We start from the raw sequence: 20,350 nt of genomic DNA, 5'->3' as shown, positions 1-20,350 counted from the left end.
GTCCCCAGTCACCCACTCCAGATCATGTTGTATAGGGCCAACATGCTCAGACCTGACCTTTTTACTATTAATATATTTGAAGATTTTTTGGGGGTTTGTTGTACTTTCTTTTGCAATCTGTCGTTCGTTTTGAATTGTTGCGGCCTTGATTTCTTTTTAACATGTTCTGTTATATTCTTTGTAACATTTAAACTATGATAGTGTTCCTTCATTTTTATATTTTTTAAAAGCTCTTTTCTTATTATTTATAGCTATTTTGTCTTTGGTGTTGAGCTACATAAGTTTTATTTTTAGTCCTTTAAACGATTGCCCATGGGAATATATTTTGCAGTTTTTGTTGAAGAATACCCATTTCTGTTCTGTGTTCATCAATGCCAATATTCCCAATGTAAAGGAGAGTAATGTATTAGTGACACGATAATATGGGTTCCAACACAAAACCAGACCAAGACAGAGAAAAAGAATGCACACTGCGGCTGTCTGCACTAATAATTCATGCCTCCCTCTTCTTAGATATAGTTATCAACCATTTTGCTTGTATTAATAACATAAAGTCTATGCACTAACATGCAATGCCAAGCTGCAGCAAGCAAGGCCAGCACATCTTTAGCAGGCAGAGATAAAACTATAATTCTACAACTTTACAAAACTCTGGTTCGACCACATCTTGAGTATGCCATCCAGGTCTGGTCCCCAATCCTAAGGAAGAATGTGCTTGAAATGGAGAGATTCCAGAGAAGGGCAACAAAGCTAATAAGGGGGCTGGAGGACACACTTTACAAGTTACAGCATTTTTTTCCTTTTGTGATAAAGGTTTTACATGACTAAATAAAATGATCATTGTAAGTATCCCTGCAAGTATTAAATGGTTTGTCTCATCCCTGTAAACTGATACATTTGGAAGAGATGATTTTGAAAAATAACAGACTTACAGGCCAGATCATCAGATGAAAATAAAAGAAAGCCTAAAGAAAACAACTAATGCAGCAATCACATCTAAGAATCGGTAAGCGGGTTTGCTATTGGGTTTAATACCACTTAAAGAGGGGATATGATGATGATATACAAATCTTTGAATGGTGACTCTAGCATTGGAAGACAACTATTTAACCTAAGGTTTCTAAAAAAAATGTGGCCACACAATGAAGATGGATGAGAAGCGTTTCAATCTTAAACTGTGTAATAGTTTTTTTTACTGTAATGGGGCGTACACACGGTCATACTTTTTGGCTACAAAAGTCAGACGGACGCCAACGGACCAAGTCCGGCGGACAATCTGATCGTGTGTGGGCTTCCCCGGACTTTTCCAGTCGCAAATCTGACGGACTTTAGATTTGGAACATGCTTCAAATCTTTACGTCGTAACTCCGCCGGACCCAGAAATCCGCTTGTCTGTATGCTAGTCTGACGGACAAAAACCCACGCTAGGGCAGCTATTGGCTACTGGCTATCAACTTCCTTATTTTAGTCCGGTGTACGTCATCACGTACAAATCCGTCGGACTTTTGTGAGATCGTATGTAGGCAAGTCCGTTCGTTAGAAAGTCCGCCGCAAGTCCGCCAAAAGTCAGTCGAAAGTTTGTCGGACGGGCTGTCGGACTTTTGTAGCCGAAAAGTCCGACCGTGTGTACGCCCCATTAGAGCTGTAAGAATGTGGAACTCCCTTCCACAGTTGGTGGTGTCAGTAGAGAGCCCTGGACACATTCAAAAAACTTTTAGATGTGTTTCTAGCATAGAGAGTACAAAGATATAGAAGACAGCGGACATACACAAACATATACAAAAACACACACACTCTGGTTGAACTGGATGGACTGGTGCCTTTATTTAGCCTTACCAAAACCTCTATGTATATTTATTGGAAGCACGCTGAAACCAGCAAAATATAGTTTGTGTAAGCCCACAGTGAACCTCAGTGCCATGCATTTAAAGTATGATGGTGAAGTCACTGTGTATAATCAGGGACAAAGTGCCCTTGCTTTGGGGAGGGGGGTACTATTTAGGAGTAACTTTAGACACACACCTTACCTGTAAAATGTAAACACATACAGTATTTGAAACAATATAACACAATTTCATATACATACCTCTTCCTTGACTGTTCCAAACTCTGGATCTAGAGCCTTGAAGTGGTATCTGTGATTTCCCTCCCTGTCAATGGCTATCTTGAAGTCTCTCAACGTGACTTCCCCTAACCTGTATGATAAGAAAGAAGTGGTGCAGTTATACATTAGTGAATGATACATGTTTTATCCCCATACAGAAACCAAGATGTTTTCTACTTTCACACATTTCTAATGAAGGGTTGTCAACATTTGCATTAAGAATACATTAAAACTATGGCATGCATGCTCTAGGGAAGGAGGGGCACTGGTAGGCTCCTTGATTTTTAAGTTACCACATTGTGCAGATCACCAGTGCAATGAACTACAGGAAAGTATATCCTACTAGCTCAGCATGGGGGGGGGGGGGGGGGGGGACTTGGATAGATAAGTGCACTGAATGTTCACTTATCCTTAAAGAGGAGGTCTGCCCACCCCTTTAAAAATTAAAAGACAGCAGCTACACATACTGTAGCTGCCGACTTTTAACATTAGGGCATTTACCTGTCCTGGAGTCCAGCGATGTGGGCACCACAGGCGATCTTCGGATCGGCTGATCGTGTGCTAAGGGAACCCGGCAGTGTAGCCTTTCGCCTTCACGGCCGGGGCCCTACTGCGCATGTGTGAAGCACGCTGCGCTCTTTCACTGGCAGAAGAGGAGGGATGAGGAATGGGACCGAATTGCTGACGTAGATCGCTGCGGCCCAGTCTCCCGGAAGTGGGGACAGGATACCTGTCAAAGACAGGTATCAGTTACCCCCTCCCCCCCGAAAAGTGCCAAATGTGGCACCGGAGGGAGGGTGGAATCAGATGAGTGGAAGTTCCACTTTTGCTTTAAGACCTTGTTTACACAGGCGCACTACAGGGTATGCTCGTGCTTTACCTGCACCAGGATGCACAGGTGTTTAGTGTATCTCTGTGGAGGCAGCCCTATTTATGTCAATTTATCCATGCAGGTGTATGGCCCCAAATGTAGACAGTGTGTGTTTGGGATGGTGCACACACACCAACATGGATGTCAGATTGGGAACAATGTCTGTGTCTGTGCAATCACTGTATACATGGCTGCCTGCATGGGACCACCTGTGCATCCCCATGGGGGTAAACATGGCCCTCTCATGGGTGTGCGCTGTAGTATGCCTATTTGAATGGGGCCTTAATAAAATAAATCTTGAGAGAATCTTGAGCCCTCAAGGAAGGCTTGTTTGTGCAGAATGCTTGAAGGTAGCTCAAGAAAATCTCCAGCGTTTCTTTTTAGGTGATATATGAATGTGGTCAGCCTAATGCAAATTATTTCAGCAGTATATTAAAACCTTGTTTCTGTTTATATTTATACTTTTATAAAATGGTAGCCACATTGACTTATGCTGTGCTTTTTGCTTATGTTGTGCAGCACAGTTATCTTGCTTTACTGTTCAACTTATCTGACGGCAAGTCTTTGGACACAGCCTGTTCTTTTACCGAAAACAATTCACTGTTTATGTGCCTGTGTTGGATCTTACTATAGCATCCATTCAGCAAGGACAGCAGTTTTACACTTGCTGACATAGAAGGAAAGCTTACAAACCATGTTAGAAAGTGTGATCATGAAAATATAATGTAGAAAAACTGCAATTTTTTTTTCATATAAATACTATATGACACATTCATATTCAGTGCACATTAAACACAAGATACAGTCTCCCTTCAAGGATCCCACAAAATGTATTCGGTGTAATGACTTTTACTTTTTTGTCACTTTATTTGTGCACTAACAATTCTTGTCCTGTAATAAGAGGTGAGTGAACCATTGCAATTCTCTGCACACTAGGTATATTGGGAAGGTGGTAAGTGCGATGCTTTCAAGAAGAAATGCATTTTGTTACATAACTGCATGTTGAATCTCATGATCAGCTGCACACCAGCAGAAACAGTAAAGTGTAAATCATCTAGTAAAGATTGGATTCATATTTGCCCAATTAATTGCAAACAGAGAATCAATAGAGTCATCGCTAACATACATGCTCACTTCCATTAAATATTGTCTGTCAGCAAAAGACTGCTGAATTGAATTACCTATAAATCTTACCCAAGATAACTGTAATATCATGTCAATGTTATTGGCAAAAAATATGACCTAAAGAGAACCTGTTAAACCACTGTACCTCTTTGGTATGTTGACCATGAAGGGTGTTAGTGAGCGGTCTGTAAAATATAGCACTTTGGTGCAGGAATTATTACCACCCATGATTGGGGCACTCTGTGAATGAGGCATCTCTGCAATAAAACACAACATTTAAATTATTATTAAAATATCACATTAAATGCTCCTTACAAACCCCTAATTTTCTGGAAATGTGGTTAAAATGCCTGGTCTTACACAGTTGCCACATGGTTAGTGATGTTTTACTTTACTGTTTTTTCTATAAATTCTTTATGCACGGTATGCTTGATACTTTGGACAGTTATAACATATTTATATTTTATTTATATTTGATTATATGTCCTTTTTAAGCACCGTAGATGTTGCTATTTAATTACTGTTAACTTATAAAGCATAGGTAATAAAACCAGGGGCATTTAGGAACTAGCATTCTCTGGCATAACATTTTCAAATTTCTGCAGCTATCCTTGAAAATTAATTCTAATGAAAAGGAACAAACTTATTCAACAAATCAATGCAAGGAGAAATACAAAGTGCAGCATCCACAGTGCTGATTGCACTGCATACAGGTATACACAGGAAAATTAAAGGCCTTCTGTGTGTTTACTCTCTTAGGTACTGTAAAATTCTGAGCTGATATGCACTTCATATTCTTATATTGCTATGCTTCTATTTTAAATTACACAAATCTAGGTAAATAAAATGCAGAGAATTATAGACAGGTTATAAAACATTTTTTTTAATGATAAAACATAATATCTTGACTTTTTTTCTTAAATCAGACCTAAAATCAAAAGGAGAGGCACCGTATCTATTGAAGGGAGAGGTTATGACTGACTACCTTATACACAACTTATTTGTATTTCAGCGAGGTTGGTCGCTAATTATTTTAACAACTGGTACAAAAAGACTTTAGGTGAACCCTAATTAAATAATTGGGGGCTGTTTTAAAATGGAGATCAGATTTTACAATTTTTTCTCTGTTGGATACTGCAGTATTACTCCACAACTTGGTCTGAATTTTATGCTTCATTTGTAAAATGCAGGCAGCGATGTGGAGCCCGAGGTATCCCATGAGGCTTTTGCTACCTAAAGTGGAATTTTGCTGCCCCCTCCTTTTTTTTTTTTTTTTACACAGCTTACCAGGTGGTCCATGCACATTTCAGATACTTACCCACCCAGAAGATCAAGCATTGTCCCACTGAGATCCTCTTGTCTTCTGTCTTCTGCCACCACTGTGATCTGCATATCCTAGGGGGCACAGTGCGCACTGTGCACTGTGTTCATGTAGTGGAGGGGAGGAGGGGTGGATTGGAGGGAAGTCTGTTCAGAGGGTGAAGATCGGTTTTAACTCTGCTGAGAGAAATCCTAATTGAAGGCTGGTCACATGAGTTTGCAAGGTCAGGTGACTGCGATCTCCTCTTCCCAACACCTTTTGTATTGATTCTTCGTCATTCATTTTAATGGCACTCTGCTTGCTTTGGAGTCTCCATTGTTGTGGTTTAGAAATGTGTGTTGCTTTAATTATCTTTTAAAGTAGTGATATGGCCATGATAAGGCCACAATAATACTTTTTAAAAAGACTCTTAATTTTTTTTTTTCTCAATCAGGGCAGCATTGCAGCTTATTCAGTGGGTACCTTACACACCATGTCCTGGGCACCATTTAACCTTCAGGCACAAACTTGGAAGCTTAAAGTGATTGTAAAGGCAGAAGGTTTTCTTTTATCTTAGTGCATTCTATGCATTAAGATAAAAAGCCTTCTGTGTGCAGCAGCCCCCCTCCCCCCCAATACTTACCTGAGCCCCATCTCTATCCAGCAATGTCCACGAGTGACTCGGCCGCCCGGGACTCTCCCCCTCTGATTGGCCGAGACACACTAGCAGCGCCACTGGCTCCCGCTGCTGTCAATCAAACTCAGTTAGCCAATCAGGAGTGAGAGAGGGGGCGGATACACTGAGCTCAGCTCAGGTCGGGTGCCCCCATAGCAAGCTGCTTGCTGTGGGGGCACTCAACAGGAGGGAGGGGCCAGGAGCTTCAGCTAGGGACCCAAGAAGAGGAGGATCCAGGCTGCTCTGTACAAAACCACTGCACAGAGGAGGTAAGTATAACATGTTTTTTATTTTAATAGAAGAAAAAAACGAGACTTTACAATCACTTTAGTTCAATCTTATTTTATTGAAGGATCAGGATATAACAGGTATGAAGGTAACATATTCAGTTGACAATGTCGTAAAAGTAATATACATCACAACTAACATATCATAACTTATATTCTACTCTCAGTCTGTGGACTTGAAACAAAACTATTCAGTATAGCTTAGGACTGATAATGACAAATATAAAGCTAGGCTATCAAATTCCGAGTAGCAGAGGTATTGCAGAAACACTTGAATAATCTGAAAGGTATCACATGTTATAATAAGGCATTTTCATTTGCAGAGAGTGATATGCTGTAAGGATTACATATTATCGTCATGTGAAGGGATAACATTGTATAACTAATGCTCCAATAGCAATTCAATTTGGTAAATAGCTTACAGAAGAGTACAGGAAAAAGACAGGGGGAGAAGATGGGAGAAATAGGGTAAAAGTAAAGGAACACTCCATCTAGGCTAAGGCGTGGTAGTATCTGAGTCACCTTTGGCCCACGAGACAAACTCTGAAGAGTACTGAAACGAGGACCAAGAAGTCCATGTAATGGAAAACCTTTCTACTTTCCCGTTTTCCTCAGCCACCAGACGTTCCAGGTCTCTAATACGATCCACTTTGATAGACCAATCACCCAGGGAAGGCATTTTTGTCGATCTCCAGTGTCGAGGGATCACTGTCCTTGCCGCGGCTAGGAAGTGTCCCAACACATCTTTTTTTACCGATTTAATAGGGCCTGGGATCATGGATAAAAGGGCTATTTCTGGCGAGGGTTGAATAGAAGTCGCCATCAGTTTGCAGTACAGGTCAAATATTGATTTGCAGCGTTTCCATACAGGAGGGCAATCCCACCAGATGTGGAGCAAGGAACCTCTGGAAGACAGACATCTCCAGCGAGTATCTGGTACAGAAGGATGAAAATGTCTGATGGTTGCCAGGCATCTGTACCACCTAGTTACCAACTTAAACCCTTTTTCTCGGCTCTTGGTCGCTAAAGAGAGTTTATGTGTCAAAATGAAGCATTTTATACATGTTATACATGAGATTGTGTGTTGCAGTTCTGACTCCCAAGTCTGCGTATATGATGGGAGGTCAGGAGAAGAAACTACATGGGTTGGTGGATCAGTCTGCAAGAACATGTCCTCCAGTCCGGACGGTTCAGCTAAAATATCTGACAAGGAGGGGAGATTACGAATATAATATAAAACTTGCTGTCTCTGGAGCCACTGCATAGGGTGATGAGAGGACGACCGGGAAGGGAAGTCTGCCAGCAAGAACGGGTCTGCCCGAAGGACTTGGGCAAATCGCCTACAGTCTTCTTTATGCCAAGGTCCAAACCCCGAACCGCGTACAGCTGGTGGAAAGGCCGGGGTTCCAAAGAAAGGAGTCATGGGTCCCATTTGCTTAGCTAAGGTACCAGATGATGCCAATTGGTCCCAAATTTGAATTGTTTGGCGGGTAAGGTTGCTGAGAAGCGACGACTCTCTATGATGGACTGCAGGGGTTCACAGTAAAGCACAAAGCTTAATCGAGTTAAAGAGGCCTTCCAGTTGGATCTAGAGCTTGGATGAAGAATGATGAAACCAATCTACAATTCGTGTGAGCACCACTGACTTGTGGTACAAAGAAGCATCTGGGCTCCCCCCTCAGCCTTCGGAAGGGCAAGAGTGTCATATTTTATCCTGGGCTGGGCTGCTTTTCATATGAAACTAGAGAACATCTGGCGGAGTTTCCTGAAATACGAGGTAGGTATATAGATAGGGATTGTTTGTAATAAGTATAGGAACCGAGGGAGGACATCCATTTTCAGAACATTCACTCTTCCTAACCAAGAAAGCCGTTGTGCATGTGGACAAGTCCACTTGTGTTTTGAGGAGTAGGGGGGTGAAGTTCCCGAAAAGAGTTGGGATGCGTCCCCTGTTCTGTTGATTCCTAAATAGCGAATAGAAGTGGAGCCAGTCTTAAATAGGAACGAGGATGAAAGTTGTTGTAGAGCCTCCCCTGACAATGATATATTGAGGATTTCCAATTTACTATGATTTACTTTAAAGTTGCTCACAAAACCGAATTCCTTAAATTCCTAGAGTATCGAAGGCAATGAAATGTGAGATTGGGTCACAAACATCAGTAAGTCGTCTGCAAAGAGAGCGAGTTTAGTATGAACAGGACCCACCACAATACCCTGAATGGCGGGGTTATTTCACAGGGCAATAGCCAATGTTCCATAGTAAGGACATATAAAAGAGGGGACAAAGGGCACCCTTGTCGTGTTCCATTATGGATATGAAATGCAGGGGATAACGTGCCATTTATTTGGATCCTAACCGATGGAGAGGAATAAAGAGGCATTATCCTCAATATCATTTGGGGTCCAAGTCCTATCTGCTGTAAGGACAAGCAAAAAAATTGCCAATCTACGCAATCAAATGCCATCTCAGCATCGACCGTTAAGAGGCAAAGAGGGATATTATGGGTGTAGGCATAGTCAGTTAGGAGAAGTGTTTTTATAGTATTATCCCTTGCTTCACGTCCACTTACAAAACCAACCTGGTCTGAATGTATTAGGTGGGGCAGTAAGGGCTGTAATCTATTGGCTAATACCTTGGCAAAAAATTTCAGATCCTATCAGAGATTCCTATCAGAGAAATAGGCCTGTAGTTCGCACAAAGAGTTGGGTCTTTGTCCGGTTTCGGGATAGGGAAGATATGGGCTTCAAGTGTTTGTGGAGGAAATACGGAGCCTTCCAATAAGGAACTAAAAACTTTAGTTAAAAAGGAAGTAAGGAGGAGAGCAAATCATTTGTAGAATTCAGGAGTAAAGCCATCAGGACCTGGACTCTTGCCTGAAGGGGTGGTAGCTATGGCTCTTGCTACTTCGCCCTCAGTGATGAGCATTTCAAGATCACTGATGGTTTCATCATCTAGGGTAGGTAATACCTTATCTTCCCCCAAAGTGGGGGGGGGGGGGCGAGCTAGAGGGATCAGCAGCAGATATATTGTAAAGGGATTGGTAGAAATCCATGAATGTCTGGCCAATTTTAGAGGGTAAGGAGATTGAGTCCCCGGACTTATCCTGGATGTGGGTTATAAAAGTAGATGGTGTTTTTGGGTGTAAGGAGCGAGCTAGTGGTCTACCACACTTATCTTGAGATTTATATTGGTGTAGGGCAAGCTTGTCTGCAAATGTGCGTGTGGACACCTACAGTTCCCTGAGTTGTGACCGGGCCGAAGAAACCTCTGTAAGAGTTTCCACCGTTGGTGTGTGCTTATGTGCAGTTTCCAGGTTTCTGAGCTTTTGGATGGCAGCCACTATAGCAGCTGAGCGCTCTTTCTTCAGATGGGCCCCTATGTGAATGAAACTGCCTAGCAAGACAGCTTTTAGTGACTTCCATTGGATGAGTAGGGAGGTAGTGTCCATGGCATAATCTGTGAAGAAGTTAGATATGGCTTCCAAGACCCGTGCGATGCAGTCCAAGTTCCTAAGTAGTGAGTCGTTTAAACGCCATGTCCACTACTTCACCGGGGTGGAGGGGAGTAAGAAAGTTAGGTATATGGGGGAATGATCCGACCAAACCATGGAGTCAATTTTGCAATCAGGTGACCAGTCTAAGCAGCTATGGTCGGTGAAGAAATAGTCAATGCGACTGTATGAGTGATGTACATAGGAGAAGTGAGTATAATTCCTAGATTTATGGTATAGCACCCTCCAGACATCTATGAGATGCATATTGTAGATAGCCCGCTTCAGGGACCGGAGTTTACGGAAGGAGATTGAAGAACATGATGTCGATGAATCTAAAAGAAGCTCCAGTGGGGTGTTGTAATCTGCTCCAAGGATGAGCTTACCCCCCCCCATGAAACCCGCTAGGATCTTTAGGTACCGCAAAGCTGATGGGACTTGGTTAACGTTTGGTAGGTAGATGTTAGCTACCGTAAATTTAGTCCCCCACAGTGTAAATTTCACAAAGACATACCTTCCCTGTGGATCGGACATATGGTCAAGTATTTCGATAGGGAGCATTTTGTGGAAGGCAATAGAGACTCCCTGGGCCTTCAGTGATGGATTTGTACTGTGGATCCACCTGTTGAGGCAGGATGGGGTGGAATCAGAGTGAAAGTGCGTCTCTTGCACTAGGAGCACGTTGACCTGTTGTTTGTGCATTTGATAAAGGATTTTTATCTAGTTTAGAGGCTATATTGAGGCCATTTACATTATAGGAGCAGAGTTTCAACCGGGGGGCGAAAACTTACCATATGGGCTATGATGGAGTGTTCAAGGGAGTAGATTAGACCAAGTGGGATTGGGGAAATGAGAGAGGGGCGAAAGTGGGATGAAAAGGGCAAAGAGAATGGGGAGGGGGGACAGATGGAAGGGATAAACAAATAGAGATGAGAGGAAGCAGAAATAGAACAAGAGGACACCTGGGGTTAAGTGTCCAGAAAAAACTAAAGCGCTCGCAAAAGCGAGACACTACGTGTAATTTCACAAATCTGGCACAAATGGTGTCAACCCTTTTGTGGGAGAGAGTGATCGAAGGGAAAAATCTGAGTTGTGATCCCGACAGCATAGCAGGCATAATATTCGTACATGTGACACACCCTTTATTAAAGCATAAATATGTCAGGAAGCAATAAGTGCTATAGAGGGGTACCTAAACAGGCACTGTCAGATCAGGCTACCTGAATAGGGTAACTGAACCGAAGAGGAAAAATTGTTAATAAAAAGAGAAGGAACTAAACATTTTATACAACCATAGTGTGCTGAACAGGTAAGCTGACATTCGAAACATAGTCAGAGTTACTGCTGCTCAGTCAAGCAACAGAAATATCAATATTGAAATTGTTATTGGAAGTATAGCACGAATTCTCAATACTACTCCCAAGGGTATTGCCCTAAAGATTACAACAATACTCTAAATGCCCCGTACACACGGTCGGACATTGATCGGACATTCCGACAACAAAATCCTAGGATTTTTTCCGACGGATGTTGGCTCAAACTTGTCTTGCATACACACGGTCACACAAAGTTGTCGGAAAATCCGATCATTCTGAATGCGGTGACGTAAAATACGTACGTCGGGACTATAAACGGGGCAGTAGCCAATAGCTTTCATCTCTTTATTTATTCTGAGCATGCGTGGCACTTTGTGCGTCGGATTTGTGTACACACGATCGGAAATTCCGACAACAGTGTGTCGGAAAATCCGATGGAAAATGTGTGATGGAGCCCACACACGGTCGGAATTTCCGACAACAAGGTCCTATTACACATTTTCCGTCAGAAAATCCGACCGTGTGTATGGGGCATTACTGTCTGGAAAGGCAAGCAGGGATCTGGAACAGGCTCCAAAGAACCCCTATAAATATTGAATAAGTACTGTAGAGTAGCGGGGGGTAACGACAATCTGTCGTGTGACCAACCCTCCCGACAAGACAGGTACGGTGTCAGTAGAGAGACCCTTACTTATGTCTTTTTACAGATCCAAGCTTCCCTCTTCTAGGGGGCTAACAACTATATATAGATTTGACTGTAGAGAGAGACGGTATATAGTCATAACAGCACTATTAGTGCAAAAAAATAATTGAGGAAAAAGGGTGCAATGACAGTCAGTGCAATCTATTAACGATCACAATCTGGAACAGCAGGAAAAATCAACAGGTTCCTGTTGTCCCTCCCAAACCCCAGCTAGACGGGTCGTACTAGCAAAGGGCAGGGACAGAACCTATATTTCCAGTAATCTGTAGATCAGCAAACGCCGAACTTGCAAATGCGGCTGCTTACATCAGTTGAGGATAAATATAGATAGGAGAGCATAGTGTATTGCAAACCCGTCAAAAGACTGAGGTAACAGAATGCATTTAGGACTCATCAGGAGAGAACCAGTTCAGTCTTCTGGTGAAGCAGGGCTAAGCGGTCTGGAACCGGAGGACATTGACCTGGACCTTGGGCATCTGCGACGTTGTGAAAGAGGGCCAGTACCCAACAGCCTCCTCTGGAGGATCCAACCAGTTTGGAACATCGATCGGATCTTGCTCCAGAAAAAGGAAAAAAATCAGGATGTTGGTCTGAAGGGGTGGCCCCAGGTGTAGATAGCTTCCACCTGGTGTATTAGATCCAGCAGGGCCCAGAATACTCTTCGCATGTACAGTGTGTTGCGGAAGAGGTCTGGGTACAGATGAATGGAGGATCCATCAAAGTCCACTGGGCCTAGACACCATGCCTTGCGCAGTAATGCTTCGTTCAGGGTATAATAATGAACCTGACATAATACATCCCGAGGGCAGACTCCACGGTCTCCACTCTGCCCCCCTACTCTGTGCACTCAGTCAAGTTCAATGGGTGAAGAAACCTCTCTTCCCAGGACCTGATTTAAGATAGATATGACAGTGGGCCTCAGATCAGTACCAGATGATGCCTCAGGTATTCCCTGCAGCCTGAGGTTATTTTGACGACTTCTGTTCTCACTGTCTTCTATACGGAGCTGGTGTTGTCGTATACGATGGAGATGGGCCTTAGACATAGGTTCTAGAGCCGTTATACGAGCCGCATGATCAGCTTGAGTGGTAGCCAGTGCAGACACAACCACCTCTGATGCTGAGACCATTCTCTTTAAGGCATTTAATTCCACATGTAATGAGGCTTCCATCATAACTGCCCAGCACTCAAAATCAGCCCTGAAGGCAGAGAGAAGAGCCGTGGCTTCAGATCTCAAAGGCCAATCTGCAGCTGAAGGATGCATATCTGTCAGGTCTGTCATTAAGCCTGTGGCTGGAGGAGTTACTGACCTTAGTGCAGACTCCATAATGTCTGATTGGAAGGCCGGGAGTTCTTTTGCAGTGTCTCCGCTGGTGTAGGCTGCTGCGGGAGTGGAGGGAGGAGGCTTGTGCTTTCCTGTGGTCCGGTCGGGCGCCTACTTGGGATCCTGAGGAGTCTGAGGCTCGAGCGGAGCAGGTAACGCTGCATAGTGCCCTGCTGTAGCTCAACGGGTTAAGCAGGGGGAGAGCTAGCTGCGGATTGTGGGTGAGGGTGATCAGGAAAGTAGCTTGCTAGCGTCGGGGAACACAGAGCTCAGCAGTGCATGTCCTCAGCCTTCCATCGTCGCCCCCCAACCCCCTTACAATCACTTTAAAGTATCGGAAAAACAAAAACTAGTATTATATAGTATCTTGCCCTCCACTTGTTCAAGTGGTCTTTCGGGCTTCTTCTCTTCAATATGCATTTCTCACTAGATGATCCTGCCTGTTTTCAGATTTCCTGTCCTAGGTTTTCCTGAGCAGCTGACTAATCAGAAGCAGCGTGGTCACTCTAGGATGTATCCTACCTGTGGTCTTCAATATGACTTAACAATTCACAGTATGTAATTACTGACTGCTTTCAGCCCAAAGACAGTGCAAGACTTTATGGGATATCAACATTAATGGAGAAAGAACCGAACACGGCTGAGGGAATGTCAATGTTAATGGTGAGGGAATCAAAGGCAACTGAGGGAAATCTGCATTGCACCAACTGCAATGTCCCACAAGTGCTGCTATGGGAAATATAGCCAAGTGTGTAGAATGCTACAGCTAAAGACCTTATGATGAGGGACAAATGTTTTTAGTCTGAGAACCACCCTAATTTTTTAATGGTTTGTTTAGTTTAAAACATAATTTGTTATTAAATAAAAATTTAGAGCATGACATTTCACAATTTCATTTAATTTCACTGATATACTACTTACTAGAGTTGGGAGGCCAGGAGTCTCTGTATTCGTTCAATTCTTTATTTCCAGATACTCTTCCTCTTGCCTAGGGCAAAACAGTGAGTTAGCTTGTAATGGATAATCACAAGGACCAAAATCGTAATAATGTTCTTTTTGGAATGATAAATTAAAGTGTTACTAAACCCACAACAGTAAAATCAGTCTGTATATACAGTAAAGCATGTTTGTTATACTCACTGTAGAACCTAAGAGGTTAATCATCCACACTGTGCAAGAAGGCTGTTTGATCCTGTCTTCCCTGATCCTCCCCTTCTTCCACTGTCCCCAATCCATCTACTGATAGAACAGAGCCCTTGGAGGCACTCTGCACATGCTCAGTTTAGTGTATATTGTTAGAGGTTTTTTTTTTGGGAGGGTGCATGCGATTCGCTCAGGGCCAATCAGCACTGTCCAAACAGAGAGTCAGGGGTCATACAGCCTCATAGGACAGTCAGAGGAGAATGAAAACAAGCTTTAACCAGTGCTTAGCCGGACACTGATAGAATTCACAAGACTGCTATATGCTGCTGATGAGAAAAGGTATTTAGCAATTTATATTTACTAAAGTGATTGCATTTCCATGTTCTGTGTACCGTGGGAGACAGTGATACAGTGTCTCACAAAAGTGAGTACACCCCTCACATTTTTGTAAATATTTTATTATATCTTTTCATGTGACAACACTGAAGAAATGACACTTCGCTACAATGTAAAGTAGTGTGTGTACAGCTTGTATAAGTGTAAATAAACTGTCCCTTCAAAATAACTCAACACATGGCCATTAATATTTAAACCTCTGACAACAAAAGTGAGTACACCCCTAAGTGAAAATGTCCAAATTGGGCCCAATTAGCCATTTTCCCTCCCCGGTTTCATGTGACTCGTTAGTGTTACAAGGTCTCAGGTGTGAATGGGGAGCAGGTGTGTTAAATTTGGTGTTATCGCTGTCACTCTCTCATACTGGTCACTGGTAGTTCAACATGGCACCTCATGGCAAAGAATTCTCTGAGGATCTGAAAAAAATAATTTTTGCTTTATATAAAGATGGCCTAGGCTATAAGAAGATTGCCAAGACCCTCAAACTGAGCTGCAGCACGATGGCCAAAACCATACAGCAGTTTAACAGGACAGGTTCCACTCAGAACAGGCCTTGCCATGGTCGACCAAAGAAGTTGAGTGCACGTTCTCAGCGTCATATCCAGAGGTTGTCTTTGGGAAATAAACATATGAGTGCTGCCAGCATTGCTGCAGAGGTTGAAGGGATGGGGGGTCAGCCTGTCCGTTCTCAGACCATATGCCGCACACTGCATCAAACTGGTCTGCATGGCTGTCATCCCAGAAGGAAGCCTCTTCTAAAGATTATGCACAAGAAAGCCCACAAACAGTTTGCTGAAGACAAGCAGACTAAGGACATGGATTACTGCTACCATGTCCTGTTGTCTGATGAGACAAAGATAAACTTATATGGTTCAGATGGTGTCAACCGTGTGTGGCGGCAACCAGGTGAGAAGTACAAAGACAAGTGTGTCTTGCCTACAGTCAAGCATGGTGGTGGGAGAGTCATGGCCTGGGGCTGCATGAGTGCTGCCGGCATTGGGAAGCTACAGTTTATTGAGGGAACCATGAATGCCAACATGTACTGTGACAAACTGAAGCAGAGCATGATACCCTCCCTTCGGAGACTGGGCCACAGGGCAGAATTTCAACATGATAACCCCAAACACACCACCAAGACAACCACTGCCTTGCTAAAGAAACTGAGGGTAAAGGTGATGGACTGGCCAAGCATGTTTCCAGACCTAAACCCTATTGAGCATCTGTGGGGCATCCTCAAACGGAAGGTGGAGGAGCGCAAAGTCTCTAACATCCACCAGCTCCGTGATGTCATCATGGAGGAGTGGAAGAGGACTCTAGTGGCAACCTGTGAAGCTCTGGTGAACTCCATGCCCAAGAAGGTTAAGGCAGTGCTGGAAAATAATGATGGCCACACAAAATATTGACACTTTGGCCCCAATTTGGCCATTTTCACTTAGGGGTGTACTCACTTTTGTTGCCAGTGGTTTAGACATTAATGGCTGTGTGTTGAGTTATTTTGAGGGGACAGCAAATTTACACTGTTATACAAGCTGTACACGCACTACTTTACATTGTAGCAAAGTGTAATTTCTTCAGTGTTGTCACATGAAAAGATATAATAAAATATTTATACAAATGTGAGGGGTGTACTCACTTTTGTTAGATACTGTATATATACACACACACATATATATTTTTATTATTAATTTTTTTATTTCCAGTTTTATATATTTAAAGATGCAGAGTATGCTGTACTGGAGCTTATATTACCTATATCACCTTCCACTGGAGAGTTCAGTATTTTTAGTAGGCAAGGTATGGTTTAGATTCAGTTTAAACACTTAGTGGGACCATTTATGGCCTTATGCACACTGGACATTTAGCCCTGGTGCATGAGGCTCCAGCATTTAGCTGAGGGTGGAAGGCACAGGTGGACTGTCCCGATGTCAGCAGTTTGTCAAAGTCTATCTGAGGCTGATAGTGGCTGTGGCTGGACTGTGTGCCTAAAAGTCCTTATGTTTAGGGCAGTATGTGCCCAGGGATGAATGCTCAGAATGCAAACAGTCTGCTTTCCGAGCATTTGACCCTGGATGCATACTGCCATGAACATAAATATGGCTAGGTGCACTGTCCAGCCCCACCCTGTCACAAAAGCCATCAGTCTGTCATAGTTTTAAACAGGTTACTGGCCAAATTTCTACACAGAAGCTATCTTACCCCAGCTAGACTAAATAAGATTTTCCCTACAGTTTCGGCAGAGTGTTGGAGATGTTCTCATTTAACCGCAGATGCAGATCACATCTTTTGGCGTTGTCCAAATATCCAGGAATTTTGGACAGATATTACTTCCTGTATCACGGAATTGATATCAGTACCAATCCCGATGAATATTAAGGTCTGTCTGCTGGACCTAGTGGATGATATAGTACCAACACGTGCCATGCGAACACTGTTGAATATACTTTTGTTTTATGGTAGAAAAGCTATCTTGTTGGCCTGGAAAAAGCCAAATGCACCGACTATTTTAGCCTGGAAGGGCCTGGTGAACTCCATGCTTCCCTTCTACAAGGCAACATATGAGTCTAGAGGGTGTGTAAAGAAATTTGATAGAGTGTGGCAAACATGGTATAAGTCTACCACCACGGTGGGATAAGAATGAGCATCAATAATTAAATTTAGAGGGTAGAGGTTCATGATCTATATAAGCAAGTAAAATAGCATAAGTTTCTGATGTAGGCTACTCCAGGGATCCGGGAAATTCTTGGCAAGCTGTGGTTCGTGGGTGGGGGTGGGGGGGAACCAGGGGGGCATTGGGAAGTTCTGGTAGTTAGTAGATCTTTGTTAGATAGGTAATGAGGTCTTTTTGACCCAGTAGGGATGTTGTCTTATTGGACACGTCCTAAATGTTGTATGATTTACTATGTTGATAAAATCAATAAAAAGAATTAAAAAAAAAAAAAACAGGTTAATGGAAGTGGGGTTGGACAGGGTACCTGTGCCATTCTGCCGCAGTTAAACATAGGAACCTGGTGCACTGGGGCTAAACACCCAGCGTGTATGAGGTCTATATGGTCAACACAGCCCTATTAAAATATAAATTTAAGGGCCTTTTCATATGGAGCGGATCCACTGGACTGACTCCACCAGCTCAGCGAGGGATCACTCCGTTGATCCCCGCTGAGCAGGTGGATGACAGGTCCGTCTCTGCTCACTGTGCAGGGACGGACCTGTCAGAGCCCTGCTGTTCTCTATGGCGAGATCGGATGAAAATGGACAACCTGTCCATTTTCATCCGATCCCATCCTATCCGCTGGACGGATGGCGAACGTATTGTCATCCATCTGTTTGGAGCGGATCTTGTCAGATCGGATGGCAGGCGGGTGTCAGCGGACATATCTCTGCTGATATCCGCCTGCCCATAAAAGTCCATGGATGGCCTGCTCGGATCTGCCTGGAAAACGGACAAGCGGATCTGAGCGGGCCATTCGTGTGAAAGGCGCCTAAGGGGAGAATAACAGAGAGGAGAGCCTGATCACATGAGCCGCAGAGAAAACTGTGAAAGACCACAGGCTCAACACCCTGGCCTACATTTTATAAAAGGGCCACGGGGCTTACCAACATAGCAGTATAAAGCAAATATCCATTTTAAACAGGATCCTTTAGTAAGGCTTTATGTTGGTTTAGTGGGCATAACAAAATGAGCAAATGTGTTCCTGTCTGCCTTAACAAGATGATCCCTAAAGCTTTCTAATTCCAGTTTTTGTGAGTTCTGTCAAAACCATATACCAGAGAGCTGACATCATCATTAATTGGTCAAATTGAATGGATGCTGCTAACATCTGCACCCAGAATGCACAATTGCTGTAAGCTACATAACCCAATGCTGGGTTATTACAGTGGACAGGTAAGTTTTTGTTCATTCAGATATTCCCATCCATCCAATATAATGCCTACTAAATTAAAATAGAATTCCAGGCTAAACTTAAGGGCACTTTCACACTCACAGCGCCCGGGCTGTTTTTAGCGGAGCTTTACCAACATTCTTCGGCCACTAGCGGGGCGCTTTTAACCCCCCCGCTAGCGGCCAAAAAAGGGTCAAAAGCGCCTGCAAAGCTCATAATTGGCTCATAATTGTGGTTCATAATTGTGAAGTAGAAGGAAAATGATAAATGTTCTTTAAATTAATTTTTTTCAAATTTATTTACAAATAAGTATCTGAAAAGTGTGGAGTTCATTTTTATTTGTACATTGATTGAGTGCATTTGTACATTGATTTCAACGGGCAGGGGTGCTTTAGGAGCGGTGTATACACCGCTCCTAAAGTGCCTCAAAGAAGCTGCTAGTAGGACTTTTTCGACGTCCTGCCAGCGCATCGCGCCAGTGTGAAAGCCCTCGGGCTTTCACATTGGAGTGACAGGAGAGGCACTTTGCAGGCGCTATTTTTAGCACCTGTAAAGCGCCTTAGTGTGAAAGGGGTTTTACTAGTCTTACAAATGCTCCTATTTTCACCCCCCTCCGGTCTGGTCCCATGATCCCCTATGTCAGCCAGCAGTGAATACAGGGAAGAGGCGAGAGCACACAGCAATGGCTGGTAAAGCCCGGAGCAATGACGTCACTCATAGGTTCCTATGTCTGATCCGTTGTTGGCACTCCCTCCTCTCTTTTGCAGCCACTGACTGACCCAGGGGAGCCGGATCATGTGACCGAACCAGGCTAAAAATAGGCAAGTATACACATATTTTTTACACAGGTTAGTTAGCATAGGTGTTAGGAGGGGGGAGGGAACATTTTTAAAACTAGTTAGGTTTAGCCTGGAATTCTACTTAAAGCAGAGTTCCAGCCTCTAAAAAAAAAATTATTAAAAGTCAACAGCTATAAGTAATGTAGCTGTTGACTTTTAATATAAGGACAATTACAGTGCCTTGAAAAAGTATTCAGACCCCTTGAAATTTTCTATAGTTTGTCATGTTACAACCAAAAACGTAAAAGTATCTTGCTGGGATTTTATGTGATAGACTGAATTATGTGGTTCATAATTGTGAAGTGGAAGGAAAATGATAAATGTTTTTCGAATGTATTTACAAATAAGTATCTGAAAAGTGTGGGGTGCATTTGTATTCAGCCTCCCTGAGTCAATACTTTGTAGAACCACCTTTCGCTGCAATTACTGCTGCAAGTCTTTTTGTCTCTACCAGCTTCGCACATCTAGAAAATGAAATGTCTACCCATTCTTCTTTGCAAAATAGCTCAAGCTCTGTCAGATTAGATGAAGAGCGTCTGTGAACAGCAATTTTCAAGTCTTGCCACAGATTCTCAATTGGATTTAGGTCTGGACTTTGACTGGGCCATTCTAACACATGAATATGCTTTGATCTAAACCATTCCATTGTAGCTCTGGCTGTATGTTTAGGGTCGTTGTGCTAAGATTGTCCATCTTCCCATTAACTCTGACCAGCTTCCCTTTCGCTGCTGAATAAAAGTATCCCCACAACATTATGCTGCCACCACCATGTTTCACGGTGGGGATGGTGTGTTCAGGTTGATGTGCAATGTTAGTTTTCTGCCACACATATCATTTTGCTTTTAGGCCAAAAAGTTCAATTTTGGTCTCATCTGACCAGAGCACCTTCTTCCA

General features: G+C 43.1%; 1 protein-coding gene across 2 annotated transcripts in view; it reads right to left on the bottom strand.

Moving 5' to 3' along the window:
- Positions 1 to 20,350, bottom strand: part of DIXDC1 (DIX domain containing 1) — a 275,645-nt gene that overhangs the window by 10,500 nt on the left and 244,795 nt on the right. For both annotated transcript variants that reach the window (XM_073602439.1, XM_073602438.1), the window contains 3 exons: positions 14,119 to 14,185; positions 4,246 to 4,357; positions 2,087 to 2,195 (listed from right to left, as the gene is read on the bottom strand). In XM_073602439.1, coding sequence (XP_073458540.1) covers positions 2,087 to 2,195; positions 4,246 to 4,357; positions 14,119 to 14,185 — 288 coding nt within the window. The remainder of the gene's footprint in view (positions 1 to 2,086; positions 2,196 to 4,245; positions 4,358 to 14,118; positions 14,186 to 20,350) is intronic.

The sequence above is a fragment of the Aquarana catesbeiana genome, linkage group LG10, assembly GCF_042186555.1.
Source record: "Aquarana catesbeiana isolate 2022-GZ linkage group LG10, ASM4218655v1, whole genome shotgun sequence".
In the NCBI taxonomy this organism is placed as follows: domain Eukaryota; kingdom Metazoa; phylum Chordata; class Amphibia; order Anura; family Ranidae; genus Aquarana; species Aquarana catesbeiana.
This window is presented reverse-complemented; position numbering and strand designations above follow the sequence as displayed.